Source organism: Ranitomeya variabilis, chromosome 6, assembly GCF_051348905.1.
Source record: "Ranitomeya variabilis isolate aRanVar5 chromosome 6, aRanVar5.hap1, whole genome shotgun sequence".
Taxonomy (NCBI): Eukaryota; Metazoa; Chordata; class Amphibia; order Anura; family Dendrobatidae; genus Ranitomeya; species Ranitomeya variabilis.
In genome coordinates, this window is record NC_135237.1 from 401309894 (window position 1) to 401332630 (window position 22737).

At 41.2% G+C, this 22737-nt stretch overlaps 1 protein-coding gene across 6 annotated transcripts in view; it reads left to right on the plus strand.

Annotated features, from left to right (window-relative positions):
• SPIRE1 (spire type actin nucleation factor 1) overlaps positions 1 to 22737 on the plus strand; it is a 230589-nt gene that overhangs the window by 32382 nt on the left and 175470 nt on the right. For all 6 annotated transcript variants that reach the window (XM_077270155.1, XM_077270158.1, XM_077270157.1 and 3 more), the window contains exon 2: positions 11022 to 11056. In XM_077270155.1, the coding sequence (XP_077126270.1) occupies positions 11022 to 11056 (35 nt within the window). The remainder of the gene's footprint in view (positions 1 to 11021; positions 11057 to 22737) is intronic.

The following is a 22737-nucleotide window of genomic DNA, read 5'->3' on the forward strand; positions in this document are numbered from 1 at the left end:
AAATTATAATAGATGCTGTTCTTTGTCTCCTTTAACAAGTATATGTTTTAGTCTGCTGCAATTGTAATACCCCCCCCCCAAAAAAAAAACAAAAAAAAACAAAACAGTGCTCACCTTTTTTCTTTCATAGCTATCCAGCAGTACCCCCCCAGCCATGCTCCCTGACTTTGGGCGCAGCGGTCACGCACCATCTAAAAACAATCAGTGGCTGCAGTGGTCAGGTGCCGTAAACAGGCAATCCATGCATGTGTCGTGGCTGTTGAACAACCATGAGACATGCAGGTGCTGGGACCTAAACGTATTATTCCAGTACACCGAAGACACATGGTTAGCACTTAATTAAGCATGCTCAGATAACACCTCATCCCAGCACGTTCACTCCTCACTATTCATTATATTAGTATTCTCACGCAATATAGTGCGTGCGTGCAAGATATATATATATATATATATATATATATATATATATATATATATATATATATATATATATATATATATATATATATATATATATATATATATATATATATATAGTATTGCACTCTATGTATGTAAGCTATGCGTGTTGTGAGCGTAATAAATGTAACATGATGAGCACGAAATATAAATTGTAAAAAGGTTTGTCGATCTGTAAGGTCAGGTTCTACTTGTTATGTTCTGATTTTGGTTTTTCTTCCAGTGCTGTGTCTGGTCATTACTGTTGATCTGTGGTCTTCTGCCACAGCAGGCTGCCTCCCATTCATAGATAAAACGTCCTGAACGCCATTTTTCCAAACGTTGCTTGATATTTACTAAAGCCCCTGACCCCATGAACACTCGATAGCTGTCGGATGTTCTATTGTGCGGCTCTGTCCCAAGTTCCCCAAGCACAGGAATACTTGGGTCTGTGTTCTCTTGAGTAGAGCCACTGCTAGACTTCTGGGAGCAGCTTATTTTCCTGAGAATAAAAGTATGGGCCGTTGGTAATCCATTCTGTCTATTCATTTTCCTCCCTTACTTCATCTATCAAGGGCCACAATACACATTAGGCTGTCGGCCAATCTTGGTGACATTGGGGAGGTCGGACGACTTTAGTCTGTATATGGAGGCCTTAAAGGGGATTTCCACTGATCAGAGTACATTTTAATCAATATATCTTGGAATGATAATAAGTTCCACAATTAGATATGTTGATGTGCTCCTGTGCTGAGATAATCTTATAAGTGTGCCCCTGCTGTGTACTGTGTAATGACTGTGTCTGACCGTGCAGGAACATGGTCTGATCATACCACAGCTCCTGGCAGGGGAGGAAGAAAGGGAGAGTATACAGACAGGACAGCCGGGATCACAGCTGGTTCTTTCTCAAGCTTTTGGTGCTTGGTTTTTGAACATGATGTACCTTAGGCCTCCTTCACACGCCCGTAAAAAACTGGAACTGGTGCTATTTGTGTTTCCCATCAGTGTGTCATCCTTGTGTCTTTGTTTCCATCTGTGTCACCAGTGTATTTATTGTATGGTTAAGTAAAGAATTAAATTGCAAAGCTTCTCCTATACTTCACAATGTTAAACATGTACAGCACACTAATGCCATGTACATGTTTTTCATCGACCCATAGACTTGTATTAGCCCTCGACATCCGTGATGCTGGAAAAAAACTGACGTGCATATCAGAAGAAGTTATTATGGGTATGTGCGACATCCATGACGCAAACGAATACCACATGTACTGGAAGCATGGGCATGAGAAGAAGGTCTTACTGAAAGAATCCGCTGCGATCCCATGCTGTCCTGTCTGTATACTCTTTTGCTTCCTCCCTTAGTCAGGAACTCTTGTATGCGCAGTCCATCATCTGGAGCAGCTGTGCAGGGTCAGACACGGCCATTACACAGTACATAGCAGGGGCACACTTAGAAGATTGTTTAAAAATAGGAACATTTTTTGCAACTTCCAATAGTGGAAGTTATTATTATTCCAAGATCTATTGATTTTAATGTACATTGTACCCCTTTAAGTGTAAGGCTATGTTCACACGTTGCATTTTTGATGTGTTTTTTTTCTGTTTTTGTCAGAGTACATTTGTTTCTTCTGCATGCTGATAGTTTAGTGCATAAAAAAATCTGATTCTACTTCATCAGGTGTTTGCACCAAAAATGCAGCAAAGCCTAATACCTGCGTTTATTGCAGCTTTTCTTTCACCACCCATTGGTTTCAGTGGGTGAAAAACGCTGAAAGAAGTGACATGTGGTGTGCTGCAAAAACCAAGGTATTGCACAGAATACTGAGGGCAAAAAACAAGCTGTGTGCGGGAGATTTCTGAAATCTCATAAACTTTGCCGGTACGGTACGGTACGGTGAAAGGCAGCTGAGAATTTGCATAAAAAACGCATAACAAAACCACTGGAAAAAAAGCAACGTGTAAACATGGCTTTGAAGGGGCAAACTGGTGAAAACAAAGCAGAGCACAAGTATTTATTCATGTACAGTATTGCTTTTATTTGCCCTGTGTTTTATAATATTTCAGTATATGACAAAGGTGAAAATATAATCTAAATGTTTCACTGTTGCACCAATCCGATGATCTGCTGTAAATGTAAAAAACTGATTTGTGGGTGAAAGGTTTCCTTCCTTCTGACACCACTGATCCATGGAGTTAGTGGCTGATTGTGGCTCTTTGGTTATAATGCATTTGCCATTCTTGCTCCATTACTGCTTCCATGTCACAAAGCAATCAGTACAGGAGGTGTACAGGCAAACAAAGACGTCTCCAGAGCAGTTACATATATCCACAGGGCCCAGAAACACTGATTATATAAGGTCAGCAGGGTGGCTTGGTCACAAGTATCAGTTTGCTGTGTCTGGATATCTGGAATGTGGAGCTAGTGCTTTTTTTACCTCAGGATTGTTGTCAAGATTCTGTCCTAATATGTCGATAAACCCAGCAATATTCTGCCCTTAGGTTACTTGTTATTGCTTCTCTTAGAGATTAAATGTAGACTTTTTAATATCAGCAGTGTTATAGGGAATGTGTCATCAGAAAATGACTTATTGTTTTATAGTTGAAAGAAGATGCAAGTCCATGGACTTCAAGCTATAACTCGAACACTCAGGTCCTTATGTTAATATATATTTTTTTGCTTTAACTGATCTGTGACCATACACTAAATCACTTCTCCGCTTTGGAGGCACGGATACTTCCAAAGTCTGGTCACCATGTGAGTTACCAGCCCAGGAGCTGAGCCTGCATCATGATCAACAGATAATGGCTGTGTTACACAGCCAGCATCTGCCTTTAACTTCAGCTGCACTGTTTGCTGCTGTTAACCTTTTAAGTGCTGCTGTTAGTCTCTGACAGTGATATTTAAAGCACATGGTCCAGAAGTACATGCCATTCTGGCTTGACCCCTCTTCTCCATTAAAATTAAGACCAGTCCAGTGGCCATGTAGGTAATCTGGGCCACTGGATGGGAGTCCTGAGAACTGGACTCGCCTCACACCAGACCGGCTAGTCAACAGAAGAGCTGCAGATGCTGTAAGGTAGGAGGTGGTTCTTGGGGGCACAGATTGTTAACATGGCTTGTCCAACATGTTGATTTGCACCATCTCTACTTCTAAGAATCTTTGTACTTCTGACAATATGTCCCAATCCCTGTGCTGGCTGGGGGTCCGGCCTTTGACCTTTTTTTGTCCAACTTACATCTTTGTTTTATCCATGTTTAATATAAAATGTGACATAATTGAAGAGTAACTATTAGAATTAGCATCAGTATAATTTGTACATGGACCGCCAAGCAGCACCGCTCCAGGGGTCTTGCGGTCACTTATCTCCAGCAGCCTATTGAAATAACACCTACAATTACCAAACCTAATGTGTATTTTTCTGGAGCAGCATGGCTGACTGCTGCCAGTGGTGTGTTCGTTCAACATTGGCCATCCTGCAGGATTATACACTAGCCGTTGGCCAGAAGGCTGCCCATTATGTATAAGATATGTTTTCACTATCACCTTCTTCAGAATTCCCCATTTAGTCCATGTAGGACATAACTACTCCCTTTTTTGCTATATTGCTCCATATAATCAACTGTGATCAGCAATAATACTATAGTCTTATGTGTTGTGAAACTGTATCTTCATAACCTCATTACAGATTTATTATGGATCATGGGAATTACTGTGCTTTTGTATGGGTGCGGGGACACTATGTTCTAAAATAGACTCTACCACCCTTTTGGTAGAGATAATAGATGAAGTCATTTTCTGCAGTAATTCCACCTGCACTGAGTGATCTTTACAGCAATAGCTAGATCCTATATAATGAGTAATTCAGTTTAGTGGCAGTATCATACATGACATTGTGAATGGAGGCCTAGTCATCTATAAGCAGGGGCTGATTATAGCAGCCAACTCCGTGTGGTGTCATCGTGTAGGAGATCAGTAACATGACTGTGCTGTGGCGGATGTGCAATGTGTCATGTGAGCGGTGTGGTTTTCATTTAATATTCATTGTGTTCTCGGAGTTCTATAAATCCGCAGACTATAGGGGGATGACACTTCATCATTATTCTTACTGTATTTTTAAAGCTGATGTATTGTTCTGTACTTTAAAGGGAACCTGTCACCCCCAAAATCGATGGTGAGGTAAGCTCATCGTCATCAGTTGCTTATCTACAGCATTCTGTAATGCTGTAGATAAGCCCCCGATGTTACCTAAAAGAGGAGAAAAAGAGGTTAGATTATACTCCCCCAGGGGCGGTCCCGCTCCGATAGGTGTCTCCGGTCCGGTCCGGAGCCTCCCATCTTCATTCCATGACGTCCTCTTCTGGTCTTCACGCCGCGGCTCCGGCGCAGGCGTACCTTGTCTGCCCTGTTGAAGGCAGAGCAAAGTACTGCAGTGTGCAGGTGCCGGGCCTCTTTACCTGTCCTGGCGCCTGCGCACTGCAGTTCTTTGCTCTGCCCTCAACAGGGCAGACAAAGTATGCCTGCGCCGCAGCCGCGGCGTGAAGACCAGAAAATGACGTCCTGGAATGAAGATGGGAGGCTCAGGACCGGACCTGAGACACCCATCGGACCCGGATCGCAGCGGGACTGCCCCTGGGTGAGTATAATATAACCTCTTTTTCTCCTCTTTTAGGTAACATCAGGGGCTTATCTACAGCATTACAGAATGCTGTAGATAAGCCCCTGATGACGGTGGGCTTACCTCACCATCGATTTTGGGGGTGACAGGTTCCCTTTAATTAAAAGATTAGTCCCATCTTCATAAAGGGTATTGTTGGATTGCTTTTGTAAATGCAAGCAATTTTGCAATTTACTGCTTATTAAAAATTTCAGTCATTCTTGAGATACTAAGACTTTTCTTTTGTTTACTGTCCGTTTCCTCGGAGACTGACCACCACTACTAGGCAGCAGAACATGGTTTGGAGTTTTGCGATTTGGATAGTTTTTTACTCAGTTTCTGCTCCAAAACCTTCTTTGAAACTCCATGTTCCTATAGCCTTACTTCTTAATCCCTGCCACCTTCAGCTCAGTATTTACTAAACTCCAGCATTGTTCCATCTGCTAGCTGTTAAGAAAAGTGTTGAAGGGGGGTGTCTGGTCTAGAATGAAAAGTCTGCAGTCACTCTGTGTGACTGCAGACTTGTAAATCCTCCCAACACACGCACTGTGCACGACGAGGTTGCGCCAGGACCGGTGGTGAAGTATGTGAAATGCATAGTCCTGGGCAGAACCCATCTAGTGGGTGCCTCGCTCAAGTGTGCCAGTGTTAAAAAGCAGTAAATTGCAAAAGCGTGTTTGGCATAACCCAGGGATGGGCAATTAATTTTCCTGAGGAGGCACATTTGAGACTGTGACTGTTGTGGAGGGCTGAACCAATAGACTGAAGTTAATTCTGGTCAATATTAATATTATCATTATAATTATTATTCTATATTAATTTTAATTGTATTACTTAATATTGAGCAGAATGAAGTATCCAGACACCCCCTATATACCATATGAGCCTCCACATAGCCTCCCTATATACAATATTAGCCGTCACATAGCCCCCTAAATACAGTATGAACCCCCGCTTAGCCTCCCCATCTACAATATTAGCCCTCACATAGCCCCCTAAATACAGTATGAACCCCCGCATAGCCTCCCCATCTACAATATTAGCCCTCACATAGCCCCCTAAATACAGTATGAGCCCCCCACATAGACTCCGTATATACACTATTAACCATCACATAGCCCCCTAAATACAGTATGAACCCCCGCATAGCCTCCCCATCTACAATATTAGCCCTCACATAGCCCCCTAAATACAGTATGAGGCCCCACATAGCCTCCCTATATACAATATTAGCCGTCACACAGCCCCCTAAAGTATGAGTTCAGTTCGCATATAGCCTCCTATATACAGGTCCATACACATAGGGAAAAAAAACAAAACAACAAATACGGTACCTCTCCTGTACCCCTGAAGTGACGTCATCTCTTCTCCTGTCTGTCGCACATGCTGATTGGGTGGAAGAAGGAGCTGACCGCTCCATCCTCCACCAATGTGTCCATCACTACCTGCAGATAGCGGTGACATCGGGATGCTGGTGACGGTGGGCAGGTGGCGGGTGAGGGCATGATGCGACCGGATGTACTTTGCCTGTGTCTGGTATAACCCTTAAATTATATTTATTTTTAATCATTCCTTCATTTTATTTCACCTCTGCCCTTGTAGATGTCTACATGCTTCTCTGCCTGTGTAGACAGCATCCTGTGATTATTTTTTTGCCCCCAAACAAACCCATAATGCCCTACTGGTGTTCCTGTACTGCTCCATCCACAGTGGCCATCTTAAAATCCTATAAATTCTATAGGATCCTCCTACAATAACATTTAACAGCTAATTGTACATAGTAATGTCCTGCAGCGCTCACATACGGCTCCCACGCAAGTCCTTCCTGACTACATGGCTCACTTATGTTCCTTGTTGCACGCATGTACCAGAATAGTCTTCAGTGCATGTGCAGTGGAAGCAACAAGGCCGACAAGCAGATTTGCCTATGAGTGGCCATGACGTTACTCGTGGCGTTACCACCAATGAGAATACTGGAATAAGAGAGCCTGCACTCTCGGGGACACGTGAATAGATCTTATAGTATCCATCCAGACTGGGGTGCGATAGTTGACGATGTCTGTTAGCTAGGCAAGCGGATCCAGCAAAATACATTATATAAAACTTCATAGGACAAGTGAAGATAAAGTTTTTAAAATGTTGTCAGAGAAATCTGCTTCTTTCCTCTGAGATTGATCTTTTGCTCTCATTTCATGTGTAAATCTATATTTGGTGGCGCTAACTATCCAACGACTGCACTTGAAAACGTGGGATATCATCTTTAGATAAGTGGATAGAAAATGTTTTTTTGGGGCATGGAAAATCTTAATCTGTGGCAAGCTATAGACTGGTAATTGAGATTCAGACAGTGCAAGGCAGCTCAATGAGCCGTCCAGATGCCAATTACTGGGTTAAAGCCTCCTTCATATTATTATTAGTGTTAAATTAATCATTGGATTTATCTCTGTGGTTTATGATCAAAGCCATACAGAGAACTATTGTCGGAGAACAATTCAGTGTCAGTCATGCTTAATGTTCCTTCACTGCACTTATTTCCGACATGGATGGTCAGTCATACATTGCAGGACGCCACTCCTCAGATGGATCAATGTGGCTGAGGGCTGTAATAGAAGTCTGGTAACTACTATAATGGGATGTGAAAACGCCCCCGAGCATCATCTTCTGGATGGTAAATGCACTAAACATTAGAAGTGAAGAAAATAAATTATGTAAGATCTAGGAACATCCGGTTTATATTCCATTTTTATGGTAGAAATCAATGACGGACAAAAGGTATTTCTCCTAGGCCAGATTAAGAGATGGATTTACAGCGGGAGAAATAAGTATTGAGCACAACACCAATTGTTTAAGTAAATATATTTATATAAAGGTGCTATTGACATGAGATTCTCACCAGATGTCGGTAACAACCCATCCAATCCACACAAGCAAAGAAATCAAACCATAATGTCCATAAATTAAGTTGTGTAATAATTAGAAACAGGGAAAAAGGAATGAACTTGCTTGCAGATATGTATTTTAAACCCCTTTACCCCCAGGCCATTTTCCATTTTTTCTTTTCGTTTTTCACTCCCCTTCTTCCCAGAACCATATTTTCCATCAATATGGCGGTATGCGGGCTTGTTTTTGTGGGACGAGTTGTACTTTTGAATGCTACCATTGATTTTAAGATATAATGTACTGGAAAACAGGAAAAAAATTACATGTGCAGTGAAATTGCAAATAAAAAGTGCAATTCCACAATTGTGGTTTTTTTTTTCCTTATCATGTTCTGTAAATGCTAAAATTGACCAGCCGTTATGATTTCCAGATCATTACAAGTTCACAGACACCAAACATGTCTAGGTTCTTTTTTTATTTGAAAAAAAAATCAAAAATTTGTTAGAAAATGGCAACGCTTTTATGAATTTATTTGAGACTCAAAGCGTCTTCATTTTTCAGGATCTTTGGATAAGTGAGGGCTTATTTTTTGCACGCAAACCTGGCGTTTTTATCGATACTATTTTGGGGTAGATACAATGTTTTCATCGCCCATTATTGCATTTTGTTGCAATGTTGTGGCTACCAAAAAAAAACATAATTTTTTTTTTTAAGCCAGTTACCAATCAAATTAATTCATTTTATATTTTAATCTGACGTTTCTGAACACAGCGAAAGGGGGTGATTTGAACTTCTAATATTTTAACTTTTTAAATATTTTTAGAAGCTTTTTTTTTTTTTTACACTTTTTTCCTGCTTCAATTGTCTCCTTAGGAGACCTGAAGCCATGATCTTCTGATCTATTATGCTACACATAGCATAAATGCTGATCTGCTATCTGTCCACGGAGCAGCGAGCATAGCAGATCAGCATTGACAACCACAGGAGTCTCCTGCAGACCCTGGGTTGTCATGCCCACCTATTGGCGCCCCACGATCATGTGACAGGGGCACTGTTGGGCAGACTTAGTTACGTGTTTCCAGCACTTTCATGTAGAATGCCTCTGTCAGAGATTAACAGTGGCATTTAACATGTTAACAGCTGTGGGTGGATCGTGATTCCACCCACTGCTGTTAGGGGCACATGACAACTGACCAAATCAGCTGTCATGTGCCGGAAAACATGGGGGCTTCAGCGTTGGAGCAGGCATCCATTGGGGAGATGCGACATATAACGCGCATATATACGTCGTATGTCGTGGAGGGGTTAATACTTCATAAATTTAGCCTTTGTCTGTGATGACAGCTTCAAGACACCTCCTGTATGGAGAAACTAGTCGCATGCATTGCTCAGGTATGATTTTGGCCCATTCTTCCACACAAACACTCTTCAAAGTGTGAAGGTTCCCTGGGCTTCTTCTATGAACTCTGAGCTTTAGTTCCTTCCATAAATTTTCTATTGGATTCAGGTCAGGTGATTGGCTGGGGCCATTCTAGCAGCTTTATTTTATTTTTCTTAAACATATTGAGAGTTTCCTTGACTGTGTGTTTGGGATCATTTTCTTGCTGAAATGTCCACCCTCGTTTCATCTTCATCGTTCTCGTAGATGGAAGCAGTTTTTTTTTTTTTTTATCAAGAAATTCTCTGTACATTTGGCCATTTATCCTTCCTTCAATTATATGAAGTTTGTTGGTGCCATATGCTGAAAAACAGCCCCACACCATGATGTTCCCAGCTCCAAACTTCACTGTTGTTAAGGTGTGTTTGATATGATATGTGATATGCAGAGCCTTTTTGATTCCAAACATGTTGTGTATTATAGCATCGAAAGAGTTCAATTTTGGTGTGATCAGATCATATTCTACTAGTATTTCACAGCCTTGTCTAAATGTTGTTGAGAAAACTTGAAGCACGCATAAACTTGCCTTTTTTCGGCCATGGACTTCTGGTGAGTGTGCATACAGGCCATGGAGGTTGAATACATTACTTATTATTTTCTTTAAAACAATTGTACCTACTGATTCCATGTATTTCTGTAGCTCTACATAGGTCTTGGACAACTCTTTGATGATTTGTTTCACTCCTCTGTCTGAAATTTTTGCCAGGAACACCTGGTTGTAGCCAGTTTATGGTGAAATGAAGCTTTCCACATCCGGATTATGACACCAACGGTGCTCACTGGTGCCTTCAGTAGTTGAGAAATTCTTCTGTAAATGCCATCAGTAGGTTTTGCAACAATAAGGTTGTGAAGGTCCTGAGACAGATCACTGGTTTTACATATCATGAGATGTTTCTTGTGTAACACCTTTTTATAGGCCATCATTTGAACCAGCTTATATTATTTTTCACTAAGTGTCAGGATTGCTTTCTAATTACTGATAGATTTCAGCTGCTGTCATGACTTTCCATGGCTTTTTGCACCTTTCTTCCTTCATGTGTTCAGTACTTTTTCCATGTGTGATTTCTCATTATTACACACCACTTAATTTATGGACATCTATGGTTTGATTTCTTTACCTGTGTGGATTGGTTGGTTATTAATGACATCTGGTGAGAATTTCATGTCAATAGCACCTTTAGAAATATATTTACGTAGAAAATTGTTGACGTGCTCAATACTTATTTTATCTGCCGTATATAACATATAATACTGTTCATGTCATTGACTCAATTACTGCATCTGACTTCAGCGCCGGCAAAATATGCATTGAGAGCAGGAAAGCACATGAGCTGATGAGTTGAAGAGCGTTCCCTAGAATGCCTAATAAGCAATTTCATGATCTTAGGCGTCATTAATGTATTTATTGAGGCACCTGCTGTTCACAGGAGATGTTAAGTATTGCATGATCCCATACTTCCATGTTTAGCGCTTCCACCATCATAATTTCCCAATATTCAGGTAGAAGATAGACTGTGTTCACTGCTCCTTATGGTGCTTAAAAAAAAAAGGTGTTTTTTTTTTGTTTTTTTTCATGTTTTTGAATACTTGTCCTCTGTTGTTTCAGATGACTCGGGTGATTCAAGATGTACTGAGACGGAGGTAAGCCTTGTTCTTCATTCTGAATAAGATACAGGACTGGACAGCCCATTCTTAATTGCTCAAGTTTCCATCTTAAAATAAAGACACTGTGGCCCGATTCTTCATTTTTATGGATAGAACTTTTACCTACAATAGAGGATAGCCCATGGGGCAGTTCACATATCGTTTTGTCTTTTTGCCTTTTTTTTTTCTATGTGGGGATGCAAGTCTATGGGTCATCTCCCAGACTGCTAGATAGGGGTAGGTGGAGAACGTTTTTCTTTTCTTCTCATCTGAGGAAAATTGATGAAACATCTGGATATTGCACAATATGAATCCTTTTGTTCTTTCCTGGAAATGGGTTCCCTTTTATTACCTCACTAGAATATAAAGTAAATGGAAGGGAGGACAGATGGCGGTGACCTTGTAACTTTCTCCTGAGACTTTTCACAAACGAGCAACTGCCCTGAGTAGGGTGACCCACGACAAATTGCCCCTTGATATAATGTATGGTCAGAAAGTGACCTACTGTTTACATGCTGAGCGTTTTATTATTATTATTAATATTATTATTATTTTCTTATTTTCTATGTCCCTTTCTGTATCTTCTTCTTCTTCTTTTTTTTTTCTTTTTTTTTTTTAAAGCACTTTTTATTGTAAAATTACTAAAAAAAAAGTGACAGATCTCATAATACATGCTCAAGCAATAGACCAAAAAATGATTATTGCAACAAAAAAAAGCAGATACTCTCAATGCAAAGTCATAAGCGGTGCGAGGCATGAAAGCTGATGTAAGGTATGAAGCAATAATCTGTTATGTTATAGTAGGTGTATAGTAGGACTGCTGGATCAGGGGGGCTGATGCGGTGGTGGGGAATTCTATAATGAGAAAATTGAAATCAATTCTAAAAAAAATTGTCTGTTTCTGTCTAGCTTTAATTAAGAAAATAAATCTACGGTATGCAACCGATAACCCTAAAGTGTGGATCCCCCTGAAATAACATATAGGTAAAGCTCCAACGTGTGCACGCTCAGGGAGGGAACCTGTCACATGCACTGTGAAGCCTACACATAGGGCTCGTTATCTGCCGCTATGTACACGAGAAGAATGGCACGCCGGGCAGCTGCTGCTAGGGATAAGGTGTGTCATTGGGAAAACATTACTTCTATGGGATTCCAGGCTCCTCATCCTCGTGAGAAACTTATTTCATGGAATAAAACTGCAGGCTTCTATTAGTGGTGTGGTTTTTTGTTAAGAACCAAATCCTGTTACGAAACCATATTGATGGGTTATATAAAGATATGTTGTGATCAAGTGCTGCCTTTTTTCCCCACATATGGGGACAATGAAGCTATTGACTTCTCTCTATAAGATAATAAACCCTCCGGTTATGTAGATAGAAGTGCAGCTTGATATCAGTGCCTGGAGACCTCCATGTCTTCCAGGTCAGGATATTCTTAACAGATGCATCATTTTTCCAAGCCTCTGCAATAAACCGTATGCCTGTCTCATGGCTGTCTAATCATTGTGTGGGCGATCCAGTCCCTCCCAACCATTTCATGGGATTCTCCCACATGAATCTCTTTCTTTCAAAAACAAGTCCATCAATATCTTTGCATGGCCAGTCCGCTCCTCCATTACTGATAAATCTAAGTTGGAATTGCTATTCAAATGAAGCTGTGTATCTGACTCCTCTGTCACTCCAGCTCTATTCCCCACACAGCACCTCTACCCCTTGCTTGACTGATTAGCCTCTATACTTAGTTTCAAAGTATTGCAAACTATACATGTGCCTATTTTTTTTATCTCTTAAATCAAATGTGCTCATGAGACATTATTACATCTTAAGCCTGATTCCAATTGATGTCTACCTAGTATAAGCTAGCGTTTCCCACAAGTCATGGAAGAGTGATCAAATGAGAATTAATCTGTAAATCAGTGTCTAGGCTCCGCTAGTTCCTGTGTTATACTGATGGGATCGGAGCTAAGCCATACGTGGAGATTTACAGTACGATCTGCTTCTTGTGGAGTTTGGGATCAGTTTCTGAAACATGTAATGCAATTTGTATTGTTGCCCTCAAATCACATTTTGGAAAGTGATCACTAATCAGCATTTATCCAAACTCGGAAGAATTGTCATTGTGTCAGCTACTCCAGAAATGACAACTGATAGTCTAGGAGAGGGTTTCCCAAACTGAGTCTTTACAACAGATCGTGTTTTCTGGATCTCCTTAGTATCACACAGGTGAGAGAACCTGTAACAATGTCTGATGCCTTGATAATAATTCCATCACCTGTGAAACACTAAGGAAATCTTCTTGAGAGAGGTCACGGAAATGGCTGCAGGAGAAATCTTCTATGTTTTAGTTGATGGAACATAAAGGACAGATGTTAATGAGTGCCGATTTGTGGACTTGCCTGTTTGAGCAGCGCTCCAATGCGGCCTCTGTAAAAGCCTTGATGTGCTTTCACATTGTGTCCCCATCGGGCATACTTCCGAAATCCCAATCAAAACAAGGTCTGGACGCATGCGCCGATGGGGCCCGTAGACTGTAATGGTGACGGCATAGCGAACGTATTATCTGACATGCATTATTTTCGTGAGTGTACACCTACAGGAAGCGTACGTTCCCGCAAAAAGTGCACGGTAGAGCTCAAGTTTGCTCTGTCATCACCATTACAGTCTATTGGCCTCGTTGGCGCATGCGTCCGGAATCCATTTTGTGGGGGATTTTGTACGAATGCCCCGACGGAGACATAGAACTCAATGTGAATGCTCCCCTAGGTGAGAGCCAGCCCTAGTCATGGAGGCACTCAGGATTATAGGCACACGTGTAGTGCTGGTGGATCTTTTTGTTTGGGAAAACTGCATTGTGATTGGTTGTCACAAGCAGAAAAGCCTTTCTTTTCTTGAAAACCATTTTGATAAATAAGGCCAAATGTCCATCTCCCTAAAGTCACACATTTGTAAAAACCCTAGTGATTTATGTTTGAAATGAGTATTTTTTTTCATTGAAAATAAAGTACAAAAGCTTAACCCCTTGGTAACCAGGCCAAATATTTCCAATCTGACCGTTTTCTTTTTTTGTGGCAATAATTCTGGAATGTTTCAACAGATCCCACTGGTTTTGAGATGATTTATTTTTCATGACACGTTATATCTTACGATAATGGTAAATTTAATTTAGGTCGGTATGTTTTGTGTTTTTGTTTTTTTTGTTTTTTTTTTAATAATAATATCAGAAATTTGTCAAATTTCAAAATAATTGGCAAATTTCCAGATGATGGCACCACACAATAAAGATGATAAATAACATTTCCCGCCTGTCTGCTTTACACCAGCACCACGTGTGAAATGTTCTTTGATTTTGTTAGAATGTTAGAATTTAAAATTGTAGCAGTAATTTTTTGTTTTTTCAAGGAAATGTGCAAAACTTATTTTTTTTTTTTTTAGGGACATATTCATTTATTTTTTTTTAATTACTTTCATGTAGTTTATTAACCCCTCAGGTGCTTTCATGAATTAAAGAAGTTGTTCACTACTTGGGCAACTTCTTCTCATACCCCACACTTGGCCTGATTAAAATAAAAAAGCCTATACTCCCCTCCCGTGCTGGCGGTGTTCTCCCCGGGGCTCCCGTGCTGTCCCTGCCTCTTGTCGAATTGAACATGAAGAGAAAGGGAGAGAGCAGCTGTGGCCCCGACTTCCTCTTCATGTTTGATTTGTCTGAAGGCGGGGACAGTTACGCTAGTGCTGATTGGGCGCCAGGGTCACATGTCACAACAAACGCACTATACCCCCGGGACGTGAGTTTAGTTTTTTTTTTGTTTTGTTTTATCGGGGCCAAACATTTACATCAAGAAGGGGTTGTCCTAGTAATGGACAACCCTTTTGATTAAAATGACATGACAGGAAGGAATAATGTTATGTTTGCCACCTAAATGTTGCTAATTTCTGAACACACCTCTATAGCCATTAGATCTTAAACTGTTATTTGGCTATGAATTGCCATGGCAACCATCAGGACCATACATTCGTGATCTAAGGATGCCGATGGGGTAAAAGAGGAAGCCCTCTCAATCTGTTAACCATCTAGATGCCGTAGTCACTATTAACAGCAGTGTCTAAGGAGATAAAAAGCAATGGTTCGTGATGACATAGATTGTGACTTCAGCAGGGTGTCAGCTATAGTGTACAACTGACCGCTGCTGCATTTTCACCCGTCAGGGGATGCAATTCACTTATTTTGGGTCAGATTTAAGTCGTATTGGTGTTCATTTTCTTGAGATATTGGTAGTTTTGTTTATAGATCGTTGTGCTGGAGAACGACCGCCGGCGTTGTCTGATTTGTAAGCAGCTGGCTGGGATTAGGAGCTAATAGTACACTCTTCTAACCATTAACCCGCTATTCCCCGGCCTCACCCCTCTGTCAATCCCTTCACTGGCTCCCCATTGCCCAGAGACTCCAGTACAAAACCCTAACCATGACGTACAAAGCCATCCACAACCTGTCTCCTCCATACATCTGTGACCTCATCTCCCGGTACTTACCTGCACGCAACCTCCGATCCTCACAAGATCTCCTTCTCTACTCCCCTCTTATCTCCTCTTCCCACAATCGTATACAAGATTTCTCTCGCGTATCACCCCTACGCTGGAACCCTCTACCACAACACATCAGACTCTCGCCTACCAACGAAACCTTCAAAAAGAGCCTGAAGACCTACCTCTTCCGACAAGCCTACAACCTGCAGTAACCACCGATCGACCAAACCGCTGCATGACCAGCTCTATCCTCACCTACTGTATCCTCACCCATCCCTTGTAGATTGTGAGCCTTCACGGGCAGGGTCCTCTCTCCTCCTGTACCAGTTATGACTTGTATTGTTTAAGATTATTGTACTTGTTTTTATTATGTATACCCCTCCTCACATGTAAAGCGCCATGGAATACATGGCTCTATAACAATAAATAATGATAATAACCATGGCCAACTTTAAAACCGTGCTTACAAGGTGTAACAAATTGGGGGTATCTTTGGCCCATATGAGAAGACCAGTACTATTGAGAGACCAATGATAGTTGGGGGGCCTTGTTGGAGACTTTGCATTGGTGCCCACCAGCTTTAGGTATCTATACTGGGTACCACTACAATATATTGACATACACTCAGCAGAAATCGGTTATACATTGAACAGCCCAGTGCAAGTAAACCAGAAGCGGCACTCATAAAGTAAAATGGTCTCCGCTACTTCTGCAGATTGTGGTTGGCTGTGCTGTGACGTATAGGAGTGTTCATGTGTAGGTCTAATTGTTTGTGACACATTGAACTGCCGTTCAACCCCCTGGCTGTCAGTAGCATCGTCCTGCGGGAAGTGATGAGCAAAGATCAGTGCAAGTGAATGTACAGCGCCAGCCATGCCACAGTGCTAATGATAACCAGGGATTGCTGTGATTGTTCCTGTCCGTAAGGCGCCTTACAGCAGTTCCTATGGGACACTGATCGCGTTACTGAGACTTTCCTCAGCAGTCACATACTGCGCAGTGTAGACCGATATAATTCCAGATGCTTCCAGCTTGTGCTACCGATGCATATATTCCAGTGTACGCCCGACACATCCCTGGAGAATGCAGTACAGGATGGTAGCCTAGCTGCTTGGGATAAATATATTGGAGGTTCTACTTGGATAGAAGCACGATCAATGGCTGGGGCTGCGTAGTGTCTCTTGGCGTCTAGCTCAAGTAGATGAAAGGGAATAAATATCAAAGAGGAATAAATATAAAGCGAGTAATGAGCTAAAAGCGCTGTGCACACATAGGAAGACAGAAGTAACAGCAATGTACTGGTTTATATTAGGAAGCGACATAAATGGCAGCTCCGTATTGGTTTGTTTACGGCAGCCGGTTTTGTCCAAGTGCACATCTGACAGAGGCGGCCGGTGGTGTAGAAAACTGGGATTGAGGGGGGTAAGTACCGTGTAGGAGACAGCTATAATATAATGATGGTTATAACCTGTGCCGAGCATGATCTGTGTGTAGTGAGCCTTATCAATAAGCTTGTGATGAAGTCAGTTCATGGTTTCTCAGACCCACAGCAGCATGTTACACCTAAAGTGCTGTATATGCTCTAGGTGTTTAAAATGTACAAAACCACATTTGTTAGAAAGTGAATACATTGCAGTCCAAGGAGATGAGTGCACACATGGATTCTTCCTATCCATAAAACGTAGCAAATTTAAAAAATGCGCTCCAAATAGCATTGATGTTCTTTAAAAAAATGTTTTTATTGCATGCAATTTCTTTGTTACAATTTCAATAACAATCTGCATATAAAGATGAGATGTCCTTAATCCTTGTTTCGCAATTGTAACCCTTTTTCTTTTGGCACCAATACATCCAATATAAGATTCAGCTATCGGATACAGTTCAACCGAAATCAGCGTAGGGTTTGGTACGATAATTCAGACAAAAAAAGAAAAAATGATGGTGCACTCACCGGTCTTGTGATTCAACAATGGTTTATTGCGGCATATGCAGGAAAACAACTAGGGAGAACGTGGATTGAAGAGGACAACGGCCATTTCGCGCGGCTGCGCTTCAACTGGTCCTGATAGTGAAAGGAAATGGGCAGACACCCTTAAATTGCCATGATCCAAAGGGCCGCCCATCCCCCGACACCACCACGATACAAAAACCCACCTACCAATATGTGACAAAACACTTAAAGAAATAGAAAACAGATAAAAACATTTGACAATGATCAATCTTAGAGCACTAACAACAAAAAAACAATAGGTGAAAAGGATTCATAACAGATAAAAAATGCAAAGGTAATTATTTATAAAAAAAACTGCCATATCAATTTTTTCATTTAGTCCCAAAGGACCCATTGCCTCTGTACGGAGAATCCATTTCCCTTCTCTCCTAAGAAGCAATCTGTGGAGATCCCCGCCCCGTTGAGGTAAACTGACCTGTTCTAATCCCGCAAAACACAGCACATTAGCTTTACCTGCGTGAGCTTTCCTGACATGCGCAATGAGTCGTGGAGCTCCTTTTCCTGTGCGGGTTGAATTAAAATGCTCTCTTATTCTCACAAAAAGCAGGCGAATGGTTTTCCCAATATAGAAAAAACCACATGGGCAAATAATAACCTACACTACATATGTGGTTCTACATGAAATAAATTGCCATACCTGATGGAAAACCGCACCAAAATGTAACCTGTTACCTGTTATGTGAAAAGAACAAAAATTACAATGGCCACATTTAAAATTTGCCTTTGGGGGCTACTGTATCTAACCAATTCTATTGCTCACTTACAAAGCAATTATGGACCAATAAGTCCTTCAGATTTTTATTGCGACGAGAAGCAAATAAGGGACCATTTTCTACCATCTGTGTTAGATCTGCATCCTTGCTCAAAATATGCCAATTTCTTCTAATAATGGACCTGATGTACCTATCCATCGGACTAAACTTAAAAGAAAAAAACAAATTTGTTGCTCTTTCTATTCTTTTTTGGACTAAGGGGAGTAACGCAACTATTATCAACCGCCCTTTTTAATGCTGTATCCAAAAGTAGGCGGGGATAACCTCGTTCTTCAAACCTTTTGTATAATTCTTGTGACTGTCTGATGAAACCACTAGTTTTACTATTAATTCTCCTAACTCTCAAAAACTGGCTGTAGGGGAGAGCCTGTTTTGTATAGGGAGGATGAGCGCTATTAAAATGTAAAAGCGCGTTAGATGCTGATAGTTTACGAAAGACTTCAGTATGGACTACCCCCTCCTGGACCGTCAGTTTTATGTCTAGAAAGTCAAGCACATCCCCCTCCAAATTTCAACGTGAATTTCATATTCATGGTGTTGGAATGGTCCAAGAACTCCACAAATTGTGTGAAGATTTCCTGGGAACCATCCCACACCACGAAAATGTCGTCCACATATCTCAAAGTTTGAGATAGGGGTTACTTGATGCAAAAATGCATCTTTCTTCAAAGACCGCTAAAAACAAATTTGCTAGGGTACACGCGACAGGTGTACCCATCGCTTTACCTTCTAATTGCGTATACCATGTTCTATCAAATTTAAAGGCATTATGTTTTAATACAAAAGAGAGACCCTCACAAATGAAATCAACAGTTTTAATATCTGTGGGTGTGTTAATTAAAATATCCCTTATAGCTGCCACCCCCATATCGTGTGGGATTCTGGTATACAGGCTCTCTATATCGATGGACGCTAAACAAAAACTCTCCTGCCACTCAAATCCCTTAATTATACGCAAAAAGTCTTTAGTATCCTTTACATAGGATGGAACATCATGTAACAGCGGTCGAAGTAACCAATCTAAATACCGAGATAACGGCTCTGTGACAGAGCCTACCCCCGACACGATGGGACGACCTGGGGGACAGATCAAGGATTTCTGCAACTTCGGTATGTGATACCAAAAGGGTTTTGACTGAAATTCCGGGAATAGTTTAGCTGCTTGCTTTACTGACATAACCCCCATATCAGTATATTTCTTTAAAAAGGAACATAAATCATCTTTAATTTTGGGTGTAGGATCCTTATTGATTTCCCTATAAGTATTTTTAACTGACAGTTGCCTGAGAGCCTCTGCTACGTAGTAATCTTTCCTCAAAAGTACTGTATTACCCCCTTTATCCGCTGCCCGTATAATTTGCATATTCCAGGTGCCTTCTGGGAAAAGCGAAGAGTCTCCCTCAGCAACAAGATCGTTGGGTACAGCCGGGACCAGCTGCTTGGAAAGCATCACCAAACCAGGGATTCAAGCCGGGACCAGCTGCTTGGAAAGCATCACCAAACCAGGGATTACGGCGCGCAAATTTTTGCCTGTATTTCATTATTGCAAGAAAGCTTGGCTGAGTAGATTACACAAGAAGGAAAACACACAGCAAGTCAGCAGGATCTAGGAGCAACATGGCAGATGTGACAACCTACATGGTGAGCTGCAGCATGTGCTACATGTTCGCAGATCGACCAGAAGAAGAATCAAATTTCACCTGTCAGAAGTGTAGACTAGTGGCCCTTTTAGAAGAAAAGGTGCGGGGTCTGGAAGAAAGAATAGCAACTTTGAAACTCATCAAAGAGAATGAAGACTTCCTAGACAGAACAGAAGCATCTCTACTGGTCACAGAAGGTGAAAAAAGTGTCAGAGAACCTCCAAAAGCAGATGAGTGGAAGCATGTGACCAAAAGAAGCAAGAAGACCATGGAGAAATCACCAACCACACTACTGAAGAACCAATATCAAATCTTTGTAGAGGATGAAGATGGCACACCTAAGGATGAAGCACTACCAGCAAGCAAAAAAGAAAAGGGTACACAGCAACAAGTGACAGCAAAAAGTACAGCCAAGAAGCAACGAAGAGTGGTGGTGGTGGGAGACTCACTACTGAGAGGCACAGAAGCAGCCATCTGCAGACCGGACATAACCGCAAGAGAAGTATGCTGCCTTCCAGGTGCGATGATCAAGGATGTGACCGATAGGATACCAAAGCTCTTCAGCTCCAAGGACGTACACCCATTTCTTCTGATACATGTTGGCACCAATGACACGGCAAGGAAGGACCTACCGACAATCTGCAAGGACTTTGAAGAGTTGGGAGAAAAAGTAAACGAACTGGATGCACAGGTAGTTTTTTCTTCTATCCTTCAAGTAGACGGGCATAGCACCAGAAGATGGAACAGGATCCTTGATGCGAACAACTGGCTAAGACGATGGTGCAGACAACAAGGATTCGGATTCCTGGACCACGGTGTGAATTACTTGTACGATGGACTCCTCGCCAGAGACGGACTACACCTCAACAAACCTGGAAAACACACATTCGCCAGAAGACTCGCTACACTCATCAGGAGGCCGTTAAACTAGAAGAAGAGGGGACGGGAAGAAAAACATTAGACTCGAACAAAGAAGACCCAGGAAAACATACTCAGAAGGGAGGTAAGAACATTTCTAAAACAATCCACAGCGAGGAGATTGGAACAAAACAAAATCATCTAAACTGCATGCTCGCAAACGCCAGAAGCCTGACAAACAAGATGGAAGAACTAGAAGCAGAAATATCTACAGGTAACTTTGACATAGTGGGAATAACCGAGACATGGTTACATGAAAGCTGTGACTGGGCAGTTAACTTACAGGGTTACAGTCTGTTTAGAAAGGATCGTAAAAATCGGAGAGGAGGAGGGGTTTGTCTCTATGTAAAGTCTTGTCTAAAGTCCACTTTAAGGGAGGATATTAGCGAAGGGAATGAGGATGTCGAGTCCATATGGGTTGAAATTCATGGAGGGAAAAATGGTAACAAAATTCTCATTGGGGTCTGTTACAAACCCCCAAATATAACAGAAATCATGGAAAGTCTACTTCTAAAGCAGATAGATGAAGCTACAACCCATAATGAGGTCCTGGTTATGGGGGACTTTAACTACCCGGATATTAACTGGGAAACAGAAACCTGTGAAACCCATAAAGGCAACAGGTTTCTGCTAATAACCAAGAAAAATTCTTTCACAATTGGTGCAGAATCCAACCAGAGGAGCAGCACTTTTAGACCTAATACTATCTAATAGACCTGACAGAATAACAAATCTGCAGGTGGTCGGGCATCTAGGAAATAGCGACCACAATATTGTACAGTTTCACCTGTCTTTCACTAGGGGGACTTGTCAGGGAGTCACAAAAACACTGAACTTTAGGAAGGCAAAGTTTGACCAGCTTAGAGATGCCCTTAATCTGGTAGACTGGGACAATATCCTCAGAAATAAGAATACAGATAATAAATGGAAAATGTTTAAGAACATCCTAAATAGGCACTGTAAGCGGTTTATACCTTGTGGGAATAAAAGGATTAGAAATAGGAAAAACCCAATGTGGCTAAACAAAGAAGTAAGACAGGCAATTAACAGTAAAAAGAAAGCATTTGCACTACTAAAGCAGGATGGCACCATTGAAGCTCTAAAAAACTATAGGGAGAAAAATACTTTATCTAAAAAACTAATTAAAGCTGCCAAAAAGGAAACAGAGAAGCACATTGCTAAGGAGAGTAAAACTAATCCCAAACTGTTCTTCAACTATATCAATAGTAAAAGAATAAAAACTGAAAATGTAGGCCCCTTAAAAAATAGTGAGGAAAGAATGGTTGTAGATGACGAGGAAAAGGCTAACATATTAAACACCTTCTTCTCCACGGTATTCACGGTGGAAAATGAAATGCTAGATGAAATCCCAAGAAACAATGAAAACCCTATATTATGTTATGGAAATATTAGGGTTGGATAAATATATCCCTGTGTGTGCTGTGGCCGCTCCCAATTAGACTGAGTATTTTGAGCGCTCATCAAGAATGGACTGTACACAACTGTGACAGAACAACATTCCATCAATACTGAAACTTTATTGTACATACATAGTTTTATATTTTCACATAGAAAGGAGTGGTTAGGGGTTGTCAGGGGTGGTTAGTTAATTACCATATTGTCTAGCTCCTCTGTCATTGGTTATCTAAACATATATGGAATATTGTGATTAATGCTCATATGACTGCCGATTAAGCAACCAAACTTGAGTTCTGTGTCTAGGACAAAGTGGAGACACTTGATCAGCAGTCACCAAACATCTGACTCTGTTCTGCTTTTAGGGATGGAAAACCCCATATGATCTGTCTGGGTT